This window comes from Cervus canadensis, chromosome 8, assembly GCF_019320065.1.
Source record: "Cervus canadensis isolate Bull #8, Minnesota chromosome 8, ASM1932006v1, whole genome shotgun sequence".
NCBI classification, from domain to species: Eukaryota; Metazoa; Chordata; class Mammalia; order Artiodactyla; family Cervidae; genus Cervus; species Cervus canadensis.
The window spans coordinates 84,169,825-84,184,463 of record NC_057393.1 but is presented as its reverse complement, the minus strand read 5'-3'; the positions used below and the strand labels follow the sequence as shown (position 1 = coordinate 84,184,463).

At 44.2% G+C, this 14,639-nt stretch overlaps 1 protein-coding gene across 2 annotated transcripts in view; it reads right to left on the bottom strand.

Annotated features, from left to right (window-relative positions):
• Positions 1-100: 100 nt before the first annotated feature.
• The window catches only part of HEATR1 (HEAT repeat containing 1), a 47,601-nt gene continuing 33,062 nt past the window's right edge, over positions 101-14,639 (bottom strand). For both annotated transcript variants that reach the window (XM_043477020.1, XM_043477021.1), the window contains exons 30-45: positions 14,096-14,326; positions 13,215-13,341; positions 11,856-12,016; positions 9,361-9,407; positions 9,132-9,255; positions 8,366-8,506; positions 7,574-7,863; positions 6,447-6,597; positions 5,362-5,520; positions 5,068-5,202; positions 4,819-4,923; positions 4,566-4,734; positions 3,736-3,890; positions 3,072-3,230; positions 1,618-1,726; positions 101-645 (exon numbers count right to left, since the gene is read on the bottom strand). In XM_043477020.1, the coding sequence (XP_043332955.1) occupies positions 557-645; positions 1,618-1,726; positions 3,072-3,230; positions 3,736-3,890; positions 4,566-4,734; positions 4,819-4,923; positions 5,068-5,202; positions 5,362-5,520; positions 6,447-6,597; positions 7,574-7,863; positions 8,366-8,506; positions 9,132-9,255; positions 9,361-9,407; positions 11,856-12,016; positions 13,215-13,341; positions 14,096-14,326 (2,352 nt within the window). In that variant the 3' untranslated portion in view covers positions 101-556. The remainder of the gene's footprint in view (positions 646-1,617; positions 1,727-3,071; positions 3,231-3,735; positions 3,891-4,565; positions 4,735-4,818; positions 4,924-5,067; positions 5,203-5,361; positions 5,521-6,446; positions 6,598-7,573; positions 7,864-8,365; positions 8,507-9,131; positions 9,256-9,360; positions 9,408-11,855; positions 12,017-13,214; positions 13,342-14,095; positions 14,327-14,639) is intronic.

Sequence of the window (14,639 nt, the reverse complement as noted above, 5' to 3'; positions counted from 1 at the left end):
GAACATTCAGGCTTTACAGTCCAAGTGCAGGTTAGCTTTGAATGCTAACATTAAACATGTATATAGTGACAGTAACATCAATCAGAAGAGACTGTAATCAGTGCTGGGGCTTCCCCAGTGGTTTATTGGTAAAAGAATCCACCTGCGATGCAGGAGACCTGGGTTCGATCCCCAGGGTCGGGGAGATCCCTTGCAGGAGAAAATGGCAACCCACTCCAGTATTCTTGCCTGAAGAATCCCATGGAAAGAGAAGCCCGACGAGCTACAATCCAAAGGGTCCCAAAGACTGAGCAACTGAGCACACACTACACACATAATCAACGCTGAAACAAACACAGCAGTCTGTATAAAAATACCACGTATCATTCACTCTTGGTAGGTTCTGTACAACTGGCAGGAAAGGCTTCTGTGGTCGCACAAATCAGGTGGGAATTTTGTAAAGAAGTCCAAGTAGGGTTAAGGCACCAAAAGTAATATGGTCCTGAACACCCAGAATAAAGATATGAAAAAGCAGTCTGACCTCTGAACAGAGTATGAAATACCCAAACCCAGAGTTTCAGAAGTAGCTCTGGAGAGGCTCTCCCAGGATGGTTTCCAGCTGCTGGATGGTCTTCTGGCACTGGTGCTCCACCTCTTCACATTCATCTAAAAAAAAATGAACACAAGTCAGTCTTCCTGCCTCGGTTCTCATCAGCCTGGGTCCGCACGTCCTGCTGTCGCTGCGAGTCCCTGAGTCAGGACAGAAGTGGAGCACGGTCCTGAGGCGGAAGCCACCCTGGAAGTGCCTCCTGCCTTTCTCCTTCCTGCCTGCCTCCCCTTCTTACGGTCTTAGACTTGGGAAGCGGAGAAAGACCCCAAACAGTGGTGCACAAGTGAACACTGCAGACGCCCAGCAATGCCGCTCGGTACAGTCGTTCACACAGCCCCTGGCGGGGCGGGGGGAGCAGAGGTGCAGGCCCCTGGTGTGGCATGCGCAGCGAAGGCCCGATGTGACAGCTCCGTCCTTGCCTCCGCCACCCCTGCTCGTTCTGTACCGTCTCCTGGGCTGCAGGTAGCACCGTGCTCACTGCTGTGTGTCCAGAGCCGCACAAACCTGGACGTCAAGCCCAGTCCCACCTGTCACACTTGTCATCAGATAGATTGCTTAATCCTGTTAAAGCACCTAGTTTTTCCCTTTATGGAAAAAAGGGGGATAAGGGCATGTGCCTGGTGAGGGTTAATGAGCTCACCCACACAGAGCACAGATACGCGCTGGGCATTAACAGAGCTGCTCCCCTGCCTCCTCAGTGGCACTGTGTTTTGATATAACAACCCTGCACCTGTGGACCAAAGTATTCAATCACAGTCATGTATGAGATTAAAGCAAAACACTCCTACAGTCTGTACTGTCAGCAAAAAACACAAAGCTAAAGATAGTAAGGATTATGCTGTAAACAAATCTCAAATGATGAGGAGGCGTTTGCTTTCTAACTGTTCCCTCCACCCCACTCAAAACAGGAGCTCAGCCTCCAGGCAGAGGGCTGGAGCCAAGAGCTCATCACAGTCTCTCCAAATGGGTATTCCCACCGGGCACATTCCCACAGAGGTTTAATTACTTCTTAAAAGTTTGGGAATTACCTTCCATCAATTCAGCTAAGAACGGAATGGATTCTGGTAACAAGACGATATAATTCTCTCTCAGTTTTTCAGCCAGTGCTAACACAGTTATCAGAGCAGCAAATCGAACCTGAAAAGATGATGAATCATTTTTTAAAAACCAAAAAACTATTATAGCCATGTTTGTTAATTTATGATCTAACTTGAGACATGCTCTGAATTTTAAACTGTTTTACTCTCTCCATTCAAGCTTTATCTTAGCATACCAGTTTGTTTAACAGTTTGAGATCTGTTTTATAACGTGGGCAACCTTGTAAAGTCGGAGCCTTTCAATCTGTGTTCTAGTGCTGCAGGCCTTTCATGTGATTTTTTATTTTGTAACATTTTCCTTAAAACAAACAGAAACAGTAAAAAAGCGACATGCAAACTGGAGTGTGTCACCAAATGTGGCTGCACGGGAGCTGCTGGCTGGCCTGGCTCAGGCCCACCTGGCGGGGGACCCCAGCCACTGCGGGCAGGGGCCCTGCCCTCAACCCTGACCGGGGCCACCGTGTGGTGGTGTGAGGGGCCACCTTCCTCAGCCTGACTAGAAGACACTCACCGTGTCATAAATGTCCTAGTTTTGTAACTTAAAGATTGGAGTGCTGCTTACATGTCTTGTCTGTGACAAGGAACCCAAGCAGCTGTTTGCTCTGTTAGTGATTCACTCTGAAACAAAAGCCATGTTAGTCCTCTTTCTGGTTTGGGGTGATATAAAGAATATCTGGATACAGCAAAGTGAGATGTTTAAAAAAACATTTGTAACTGCCTATGTTCAATCAGGATTTTCCTGATCTGGTACAATCAAAACAACATATGTTACAATAAATCTAGTGCCGCAACTTTGTAGGAACCTACAATTTAAAATGCAGGGGTATACTGGAAGAGCCTCATTGTTTCCATTACTTCCAAAAAAACAAATGCTGTGAATTTCAACCAATTGGTCTATTAATAAAATTCTGCTTCAGTCTGTTTATCCACTGAAATTCAGTGTAATAATCAGCTTGAGAAATGGTGATCCATCACTAGGACAGCTTGAAAGCTTCAAACCTCCACACATCACTCACTCCCCCCGCCCACCCGTGCTGATGCACATTACTCCACAAAGTCCGAGGCCTGAGATGTGTGTACAACAGGGTAATACACTGCTCTAACTGAAAGGAATGTTCTGAGGACAAACCCAGCATGCGTCTGGGAGTACACTGACATGAAAATGGTGCTTAAGAAACACGACGAATTAAAGTCTTTTCAATATTTAAAAGTATAAAGCATTTTGGTCGCCCTGTCTAACACACCATGGGTGTGGGAAGGACTGCTATTTATAAACGGCCTGTAAATGGGATTCAGGTTCAGTCTTCTGCCTGTCACAGGCCAAGCCCTGGTGCTAAACACAGCAGTGCCGGTCCTGCGCCCACGTGCACACCACGGCGCCTGACCTTGGGTGAGGAGTCCCTCGTCTTCAGCAGAATCTGGTAGTTGAGTGGTTTCCAAAGCGAGTCGTCTGCCATGGCCACTGAGAACTGTGCAAGGCATGGGATCAGGTGCTTCGTCACCCGTTCTTGGAACTTCTCTTCTCCTCCAAGCCTGTTTTCCAGCTGTTGACAGTGAGACAAGGACTGAGCAGTGGGTCTCTTGCTGTTTGGAAAAAACTCAATGTATATGGTATTTTACTATCCTCCCTAATATCAGCAGGCTCAAAAACCAGGTACTGCTTATTCTATTACTCTCTCTAGAGCAAATTTACCACCTTTGAGGAACTCAAGTGGAATCACAGCCCACAGCTTCACCCCTTTCCCTCCTCAGAAACTGAGAGAAGAGCAGCCAGACCCTTACACATTCTCAAGAAACTCAGTTTTTAAGAATTAAAAATTCAACTAATAGACCTTATACCATGCCTTTTATTTGAAAAATTAAAAACTCCATCAATGCCACTGTGAAGACGAGTTACATTCATCAGAAAGATGAGATCAATTTTGAAATAAAATTTTCATAAAAAGGAAAAGAAAACCCAGCAAACTGTGGTTCTGGTCAACATAAACCCTGTGGGCATGTACCACCAACCGTCCCAACTTTCAACAGAGAATGGTTCCATGTGGTTACCTGATCCACCAGGGGCATCATCAAGGCTTCCGCTCTCTCTTTACTTAGAAAATGCTGGGTGTCAAAAAGGAAGATTTTGTATAAACAGTTCAGAATAAACTGCAGTAGCAAACAGCACTTTTCAGGATCATTTTCAGAGTCAAAAAACGCTTCATCTGTAGATTGGGAAAAGTAAAAATGGAAACAAAACCAAAAAAAGCTGAATTTCAAATCTCCAGTATCTAAATTCAAATCACTATTATAAGAACTATAAGTAGAGGGGTATTTCTAAAATGATCTAGAAATCAATCAGGATGAAGGCAGAGCACAAATAAAATGTCTCAGGGGACTGGCTCATTCCTTCAGAGCTGTTAACATTCTCGGCTGTTAAGACTGCTTAGTTTGGCAAATAGACTGATTGTTATTAGCATTAAAGAATAAACCAATTTTAATGTTTTAGAGTTAATTCCAGAAGCAGAGGAATGCCCTTTATTCTTTCTTCCAAGTGAGTAAATTAATATTGTGTGTGTGAAAGCTGCTCAGTCGTGTCTGATTCTTTGTGACCGCGTGGACTGCCAGGCTCCTCTGTCCATGCAGTTCTCCAGGCCAGAACACTGGAGTGAGAGCTGTCCCCTCCTCCAGGGGATCCTCCCAACCCAGGGATCGAACCCAGACCCCCACATCACAGGCAGGTTCTGTTACTGTCTGAGCCACAAGGGAAGCCCCAGTTAGTAACATGCTAAAACAGTGTCTGACAACTGACTATAAAGTGAGAAATGTATCTTCCTTACTATACCTTCTGTAAGGTACACAGAGCAAGCACGCCAACTGATCTAGAGTCAACTACCTACCTGTTTTGGAGATGTTCACCTGGTTCAAGGTGTCAGCAAAAGGCTTCACCAAGTGACCAGCAAACAGGGTAAAAAGCCCTTTCAGTTTTTCAGCAATGCAATCTGCCAAGTTGTAAAAGGTCAACAGTCTGTCCTTGGGAGCATCCTCTGTCTTAGCCCAATCAAACAGCTAAAAAGATAAAAGTAATATTAGTTTCTTCTATGGATCTTGTGACTGATATGTGAGTAAGAGAAGTAGAGGAAGAAAGCTCACCTTGAAGAACAGGGGTCTGAATGTGACCTCAGAAAGTTTGACCACCATGGCTACAAGACAGTCAATGATGTAATTTTCCGTTTTTCCGATTTCCTCGAGATCATTCTAAAAACAGAAGAGCTAATTTATTAGCCAGAGTACTGACATCTAGGTATAACTCTGGCAGGTACAACAGGTTACACAGCTAGGCTTTTCTCTGGCTCTGAGCTAGGTGGCAACTTCAGGACAGGCAGGTGGAAACATGCCTACCTCAGCGTGCTGGGTGCGGAAGTCCAGGGCCTCCAGAAAGAATGTGGTGAGCTGGGGCTGGTGGGAGGCGAGCTCCTCCTTCCTCATCACCCCAATGTGCTCGCGCAAGATGCTCATAAACGGGCCCATGAGATTCTGAAAACACACAGGAGATGTGCCCGTTTTTAATACTCCTGGAGTTCATTAATGCATCTGTAATGGCATTAAATAACTATATTCTTCTTTAAGTTAAAATCTAAAAATTTCAGTACCACATCTCCCTCCTCCCAAGTCTAATACCCTGTAGAGTCTAACCTTCCAGTTCTTCTCAATCTGCTTGTATGTCTTGTTGATGGCTGGCAGTAACACCCGGGGTGACAGCGTGGTAGCCAGTGTCTTTTTAAGGGACGTGAGACGGACATTAGCCTGGGAGGCAGGACTCATTTCACTAGTGATTTTCTCCAAGTGAATCACCTGTAGGAAATAACAACCACCATTAAGGCCACCACAGGGCGTCACCGAGAGCGTGTGTCTACACACGCACAGAAAAGTCATGGGGAGGATGGAGAAGTCAGTCCAAGCGCCAGGACTGGGAATGCTCAGTGCATTTAGCCTCACACAGAAATCCTCATACACCCAACCCCAAACGTAAGAATAAATAAAAATGAACACTTATTTTTAATATTTAATATAAATTGAAATAGAAAAAAATGGACAGATGCCTCTTTCCAAGGGAGTTAGGGATGCAGGCAAATGGTGGGAGGCAGGACACAGAGGGCAGGGCTCAGGACAGTGATCTTAGAGGACAAGGATCCAGGGACCAGGAGGAAAGCTACGTTCTATGCTAAAGAATCGAGAAAGCTGCTCAGATGCAGAGGTCCGTTTCTTCATGATGTCTACCTTCAAGGTGTGGCTAGAAAGTATGTGAGTCAATTAAGTCATCTGCATGAAAGCAGCTAAGGCTCCTAACCTCATAAATGGCCAGTGATCAACACAACACAACAGATCGGCATTTCGCCAGAAATGCCAATGGCCCACTGTCTGAATTGCAGCACAGGCATTCCACTCTGAAAGACACCTTAGGGTTAAGAAACCCTCACGTTAGGAACAAAGCAGGCATGTCCATTCTACAAGAAGCTCTATCAGCCCAAGTCCAAAGAGCTCACAGCAAAAGAAAGCAGTAAAATACATCCTGCAAAGTCAAAGAAGGAAAGAGCCTCATGACGAAGCAACGCCCGCACCAACGTCAGGACTGAACTGGAGGGACGACGAAGTGAGCGAGGCGCACAGCTGGTACATCTTTCAGAGTAAGACTCTCCCTGCCAGATGGAAAACCGCGGGCACAGATACAGTGACCGCGTCTGTAACTCTTCCCTCCCCTGCTGTGGTCACCAACGCACCTGCGACAGGACCCCCTCCAGGTAGGGGCTGATGAAGTGCGGCAGGGTCTCGACCACCTTCTGCAGGGCCGCCAGGGCGCTGAGCAGGTAGACCTCCCCCGAGACCAGCTCGCGGGTGTTTCTCATGGTTGTCAGCAGTGGCGGCATCAGGCTGGAAAGAAAGGACACAAGTTTCAAAACTTAAAGCAGAAACAGAGAATGGAAGATGGAGCAGAAGTCACCATGAAAAATCCAAACCACCATCCATGCCCCTTACATTCTGATGTCCGAGCCCAGGAAACATCTATACATTTCACGTGACCAAGAGCAAGAGCTCTCCCAGGGCCCATAGTACCAACACACTATCACTTTACTTAAAAAATGACAACCCCTTTCAGCTGAACACTTGCTACGTGTCAGGTAAAAAAGCCTTGCATGGAAGCAACTATACTCCAATTTTTAAAAAAGACAAAAAAACCTATTAGTCTACAAAGCAGTAAGTAAGGAGACTGGGAGCAAGCTCTGAAAAAAACATTTATAGCAGTTTGGCAGAGTAATTTTATGTCCGTGACTCTAATAGTAATAAGAAATTTTGTGTGCCTGTGTTATTTCAGTTTTCTAGTTGTTTTTAGTGTATTTTACGAAAATAGCAGTCTATGCAATTAAAAATTTTTTTTAAACTCAAAAAAAAAAAAAAAAAGCCCTGCATCTACTGCCCCATCATTACCCCATGGGACAGGCACTATCTCGGTTTGTAGGTGGCAGAGCTCTACAGGCTAAGTAACCCTGGCGAGGCTGCACGGCCAGCAGATACGGAGCCAGCGAGACAGCCAGGAGTGGCCACTTCCGGCACGGCCGGCACGCGCCAGCCACGGCCCGCCCAGAAGGGCTCCTCCACGAAATGGCACTGTCCCTGCTGCTCCCTAGGACTGCTGGTCCAAGTGGAGCAAAAACTGGGGGCAACACGCATCATAGAGGTAAATGAGAATGCTGTGTTTTCCGGTTTGAAGAAAAGATCACTTCTCTAACAAATCGAATTTAATGAAACTTCTACTGATGGGCAGAAAAAAAAGTCACTAAGGTTTTTATTTCCCAGTTGGTAGCAGAAACCCTGTGCGGTGGTCCTGCCCCAGGTCCCCTCGGCATACCTGGGGAGCTGAGGGATGGCCAGGGCCTCCAGGGTCGAGACCACCTCGGCCACGCACAGCAGGGCGCTGCCCAGGACGTTCTTCTCCTCCTTTGCTCCCAGGGCAATCAACCTCACCGTGGTGTTCAGCACCGGGACAAAGGGCTCTGGATTTTCTGAACCGAAATGCTTGCATAAGAGCTTTAAGGTATACAGAGCCGTCTGTCTGTTTATTGGTTGGTCTTCTAACGTCTTTCTTTTATGCTTCACCATGGCCACGAGGACGGGGATCAGGTCGAGGAAATGGTAAATCTGAGGAAGACAGCCAGAATTCCCAAATAATTAAAGCTGCAAAGAAATGCTAGTCTTCTGTCCATTTTTACTACTTGAGATTGCTTAAATGGAGATCAGACCAAGAAGTCCTAAGCCATACAATTATACACAAGCAACCATTTCCCCACTTGTGTTACTTACGAATAAATGGATGCATGTGCTTGCAATCAATTCTGTATTTATATAAAGCACCCTACCAGTTTGGAGTGAAAAAGGATTCGAATCATGCTAAAGTTAAGGGTTGGTCAATATTAAGCAAGAATTCCATTTGGTTGCAATTCCACTCTAATAGCTCATATAACACATATATAGTGCTCCTACCAGAGTTAACATCACATTTAAACACACAGGCATCACAGCATTATACTTGGATAACAACATACTTCTTTAAATTGTACCATTAGAGAAACTACAACGAGTTAAATGCAGCTCTGATAAACCAAGGGATGGGTAATGGGTCTGTACCACAGTCTTCACTTACAATTTTCTTCTTCCAGGAGGTTTTCTGCTGTAGCTTGTTGTTCAAAAGATCCAAAGCTTTCCGGCGAACAGATGGCAGTGGGTTCTCCAGCAGTCCTCTGATCACAGGGATGAAGGTTTCTGTGGGCAGCAAGGCATTGACCTACACAGCAGTTTCACATTTAACAAAAGAGGAAAATATAAAATACAAAAGGGAAGATGACTCATTTAAGACAGACTTCCACTCGCTGCACACCTTCAAAGTATGAGGCGTTTTCACACACCAATTCTTATCTAGTTCTTACACTCACGTTTCAGGGAGACATGACCAACCACATTTATCAAACACACAACAACAAAAGAGGATGCTATCATTAAGCTAACTGCTCAATGCCACATAGCTAAACAATTCAGCTCAATTTTAAACAGTGGTCCTGGCCAGTGATTTTACTGATGAACTACACACTCCATCTAATAGGTATCATTTATTCCACTTAAATAAACTGGAACATTATACAGTAGGATATGACTCAACATTTAAAGCTGATGCTTTAAATTTACTTTAAATTTACTGAGATACACGATCTCATAATCAGTAAGTAAGCAACTGTTTTTCAGATAAAATGATCTCTAGGCATCAAATTCTTTTCCAAGAAAAATCTGAGCTGCATTCTATTAAGAGAAGGTATCGCTAACTTTATTCTTAACGTAAAACTTTCTGATAAATAACTTGACAATGACATAGCACAGCAACAAAACACAGAAGACGGAGAGAAATAAATGCCCACCTTGTCCAGCAAGTCATAAGCTTTACTGAGGAGCGCTCGCCAGAACTTCCCAGTTAGCTTGTCTGCATTTCTCTCCATGGACTGTGCTACAGCATTGATGTAGCCAAGAACTGTTTCTAGCAACCTGGAACACAGGAGACTCGTATGAGAGTTTTAACTTCTTCCAGCTTTCTGATGAAAAGTTTGAAATTATTTCCAAATACAGATTAAAGAAAGAAAGGGAACATACCTCTGTTCCAGGCCTGTCAACACCTGAGGGCCGCCACTTTCAACTACCTGATTTTTAAAGAAGGCATCATTAGAACAATATGGAAGTCAGGGATGAAAAATCACTTGAAGTAAGTGAAATGAAACTTCGGAAATTCTTCAACTCACTCCCCAGTGTTTTCTGATATTACAACTTAATTAGGTCCAAATCACCCCATCATACTGTATCAACTCCACTTCCCTTAATTTATTTTGATTACATTTTATAGATATTCATAGCATCTGTAAAGTACTACAAAGATTCAGAAAAATACAGCAAATGCTTAACACTTACCTCTTTATTTTAGGAAATGTTAATCTTTTGTGAAGGCTGTATCTATTTAAGATGTTAATAAACATGAAGGGTACAGCTGGAGTCCCCCCTTTACTGCTTTCTAATCCCAATCTCCCCCCACCCCGAGCCCCACACACTTCAACCTGCAGTTAAACGTCATTAGAGAGCACATACCAGGCAGCAGCTGCTTCCCGTGACTAGATTTGGGGAGGTCTCTACGGTGACTCATGTTGCCCGAGTTCACTTATTTTAACTGTACACACTATTCCCCCTGAAGTATCACAACTTGTTCATTCACCTCTTTTTGTGGATAGCTTATGTCACCCCCCTCACCCTTTTTTCCTTTAGTAACAGTGCTAAAAAGAACTTTTCTTGTTGAGCATCGAGCCAAGTTTTTGTAGAGAAAGGGAACTGCTAGGTCACAGGGGACAACATCCTCACTTTGACTGGACACTGCCTGGCGCTTCCTGAAGTGGCATACTGAGTCCCACTTCCCACCACTGTAGAACAATGATCGTGTCCCCACAGTCTTGCTGCTTCCTGCATTAAAAACTTTAAAATTTCTGCCAATTTGATAACATCACAGTGGCATCCCCTTTAATCTGCATTTCCCTTCTTACTAAGGAGGTTGTCTCATCTCACTGGCCATTTGAGATTTCCTCTTCAGTGAATTCATATTGCTTGCCAACTATTCTAATAGAAACGGATGCCTCTGAACTCACGAACAGCAATAATCTTGCCTTAGCCTCTGGTTTTCTTTTCATTTTGCTTATGGTGACTTTTTAATTGAAGTTCTTAAGAAATTCTTCTCCATCCTCTGGTTGTATTTTCTTTGATTTTCTTCTCAAAGTGCCAAGCACTCCTTTTCACACTGAAGTTTTCAATTGACCTTCTGTTAATCTAACTTTACACGTGACATCCGCCTCTCCTCCCGACTTGGCACAAACCACAGCAGACCTAGGTCTCGCACACTTCTCTCTCCCCATTGTCACACGGCGCCGCCCAACACAGGAAGTGCTTTTTACATCACGTGGGTGCAGCCAGCTGATGTCCAGCCACACTGATCCACTCGCATCATCAGGCACCACCACCGTCCTCGACTCTGCCTGACACAATCAGTGTCTACACTGGTCACTCTCAAGCAAGCTTGCTTAGCTAATTACTAGTTGAGCAAGTCTGTCAAGTCCTTTTCTGATTCTTACACTTTGCTCCTTTAGCTGAGTGTGAACAGTGACTTCTCCGACGCGCACACGTTAATGTCTCATCATGAAGTGTGATATAAACCATGTCTTTATCAGGCCAGGGAGTTCCACCTACCTCATGATGCTGACAATCATTTTCCTTAAGTCATGAGTAAGTACAGAATTCACTAAGCTGTTTGTCTGAATCCTTCAGTGATCACAGATTTCCTCTTTCCATCAGTTCATGCATTATAAGGACACAGATATTCAAACACTCAGCCATTCGTGTGTTCCTGCTCAGGACTCTGAGACTCTTCTTTCTGTTTCTTCATGTCTTTGTTTTGTTTCCATATGTCCTTCTTTCCCTCTCGTTGTTTAAAGTTTAGCACACAAACAGAAAGGTGCACAAATAGTGTGTGCGGAGCTCACTATATGTGGTAAACAGCGTATTATCGGCACCTCAGAATTCCTCCCCTACCTGACCCTCTTCTCCTCCCAAAGACAGACACCGTTATTACTTCTAAGACCACAAGTGTGTTCTGCCTGTTTTTGAACTTAATACGACAGGAGCCACAGGATACCTTCTTTCTGCCTTCTCTCCTTTGATGTGATACTGATGAGGGGCAACAGTGTGTCAGTGAGGTTCACCCACATCCAGTGATGATGACAGACACTTTACCCACTCCACTGTTAATGGACACTTGGACTGTTCCCAGTCCTGGCAACATCAACAATGCTACCATTAACATGCCTTTCAAAGTCTTTCGGTGCACACATTCATACACTTCTGCAGGTATGTACCATCTGAAGATAGAACTGCTGAGCCAGAGGGTTTATGCATATACAATCTTACTAGGTCGTGCCCAATACATGTTCATGTTGAAGTGAACAGCACTCTTTCTTTTCTATTATAGGCATGCCTCATGTTTTCATGAGGCCTAAATCACAATTTCTTCAGAAAAAGCAAAATTATATCATAAATACATTTAAAGAACAGCTCACCTTTCTGATAAAATTGTTGGAAGCCAGGAGCTGAGACATGAAGGACACAGACAGAAATTTAAAATGCCGCAGCTGCTTGCTAGTGTGAGCGTCTATGTTAAAGACCTGCAGCACTTCTTCTTGTGATTCGCTCTTGTTAGATACTGATTGGGGAATGGTTTCTGAAGAAGAACAATGAACAAGTGACCTCACTCGTCTTTGACCTGATTTTTTAGTGTATAGACACAGATATTAATGAGCATGGTAAATGCATACAAGTTTCAGAGAGAACTCTGTTATGCATAAAATACATGTATATTACTAAACATATCCATATAATATACAGGAAAAGAAAGTGAAAGTGTTAGTTGCTCAGTCATGTCTAACTCTTTGCCACCCCACGGACTTTAACCTGCCAGGTTCCTCTGCCCATGGAGTTCTCCAGGCAGGGATACTGGAGTGGGTATTACAGCATTCCCTTCTCCGGGGGATCTTCCCAACACAAGGATCAGACCTGGGTCTCCGGCACTGCACCCAGATTCTTTACTGTCTGAGCCACGAGGGAAGCCCTATAACATACATACATACATACATACATACATATATATATATATATATATATAATTTGTTATATCCATTTTCCTCTTCTAAACTAGTGAAAGATATATTTACAAATAAAATATCCAACAGCCCTGAGAATACAGTATATGAGACAAAACCAAACAAACAAAAAACAAGGTAACTGAGACAAACAAATGGAAGACAAAAATATTGCAAAAAGAGTCTAAACTGGCTCCATGCCCCATTTCTGAAGCTACACAGGCATGTACTGTGATGTCCCACAACAGACTGAAGGAGGGTCATCCCTCCCCTTCAACATTTAAACCTAAAAGTTGAGGACGTTTGTCTTTAAATTCTGTAGAATTCCACCCTCAAATGTATCTAATATAAAACAGGTATATGTCCACTGGTGGGCCACTTACAAATCACTGTGCTAGTGGGTGAAGCAAAATTCAGGCTTTGCCATACTTAGCCTGTCACCACACATGGCTCACATTTTAAGGGAAAGCTAAGATACAGCTAATAAGGTCCTACTAACTTGCTGTTTTTTTTTTTTACTATAATTCATCCCACTCAGAACACTCCACAGCCCACATACCAACACAGAGACACAAAAACCAATGTTTGAGGAATGGCAGGTAGAAATCCTACTTACTGTTTTCTACAAAGATTTGAGAAGGTGACAGCCATATAAATTACTGATTTACTTTAAAAAATCCTTCTAAATACATGTCATGGGTTCTGAGGATAAAGTGCATAGTCTTCTGCTTCTCTCAAGCTTCCAGATCAAACAATAATTAACATCTGACTTATGCCTACCTTCTTTTTCCTCTGGCAGCTTCAGTAAGTACTCAAGGATCGTCATCAAGCTTTGGATCTGATGCTGGACACTAAACTCACAACAGACAGAAATCCAAAATTCAGTGTCTGCCTCTAAAACAGCATCCTGTGTAGAGGAGAGAAAGAAGTAATAAAACTGCACCTCTCAAATTTACATTACTTAACCGGTACAAATAAGGGAAACATTTTAAATATACTTCTCAGCACACAAAGCTACTCCACACTGACCATAAGGATGGTCATGTGTATGACTAGAAGAATCAGATAGTGAGCTCCTTACATAAAAAAGCCAATTTACAAGGATTAAGAGGTATAAATCCAGGATAAACTGCATTATGGTTTCTGGTAGAACTGAATTACTTAACACAGGTTCTAGATCTATTCCTGAATCCCACTGTCTAAGAAGTCATTTAGAAACAGCCCTGGACCCGTAAGTCCCCCCTCATCTCTTTCAACAGGGTGCTTCAAAACAGTTACCTGCCTCTCACTGACCTCTATAACACTGACTCACCTCCCCTGCCCCCTGAAATGCCCTCAAAAACACATTTAAGAGACAGTTTAATTCCTGTACATCTGTATGCTGTTGGGCTTAAAACAGACCCACCCAGCATGGCACCAACTGTTTCTTAAATTCCAGTCACCCTCAAGAGAAGTCCTGTTATTCCCAAGGATATTCAGTGCCTCAGGCTCTGGAAGTAGGTCCAAAGAATATAAAAAATGCTTTTAAAAGCACTTCTGAGCTCGAGAGGTGAAGCCATGTGCATTAAGCATGACCGGCCGCAAGTTTAAAGTGAAAAGTAATGCAAAATCTATGTGAAACGCCTCCCATTTTTTCTTACCACCCCGCTCTGTGCTCTGACCTTTTCTCCGCAGGCAGCCACCAGCACGGTTTTAGTGACGTACTGTTCAAAGAGCAGGACCAGGAGAACCCAGAGGAACCTCTCTGCGCCCAGCGTGTCAACAAGCTGGACAAGGACAGGCAGGCGCCTGTGCTCAGGCACGTGGGGCAGTGCGTCCACAAACACGTTAATGATCTTGACCACGATGTCCTCCACGTTCCTCGTGACTTCGGCGGAGTCGCCACCATCAGACTGCAGGGCAGCAAGCAGGGGACAGCAAGGAGAAGCCACCAAGCCGCCATGAGACAAGCTTTAACTAGACTCGAAAAGGCCTTCCGATGTGCCCCCAAGAGAGTCATCAAAGCAGTTCTAACAATCGAAGACCAATCAGTAGGTATTCAAGGAGTACAGAGGACGTTCCCATGAGGGGACCACAAGGTGCAAGACGTGAGCCTTGCGGGAAGGAGGCGCACCATCTGTGCCAGACACGATGCTCCGGTGAAAAGACGGCAGAGGCCAACGACGGGCCCTGAGAGCAAGGCTACTCTTGGGGCATCCAGAAAAA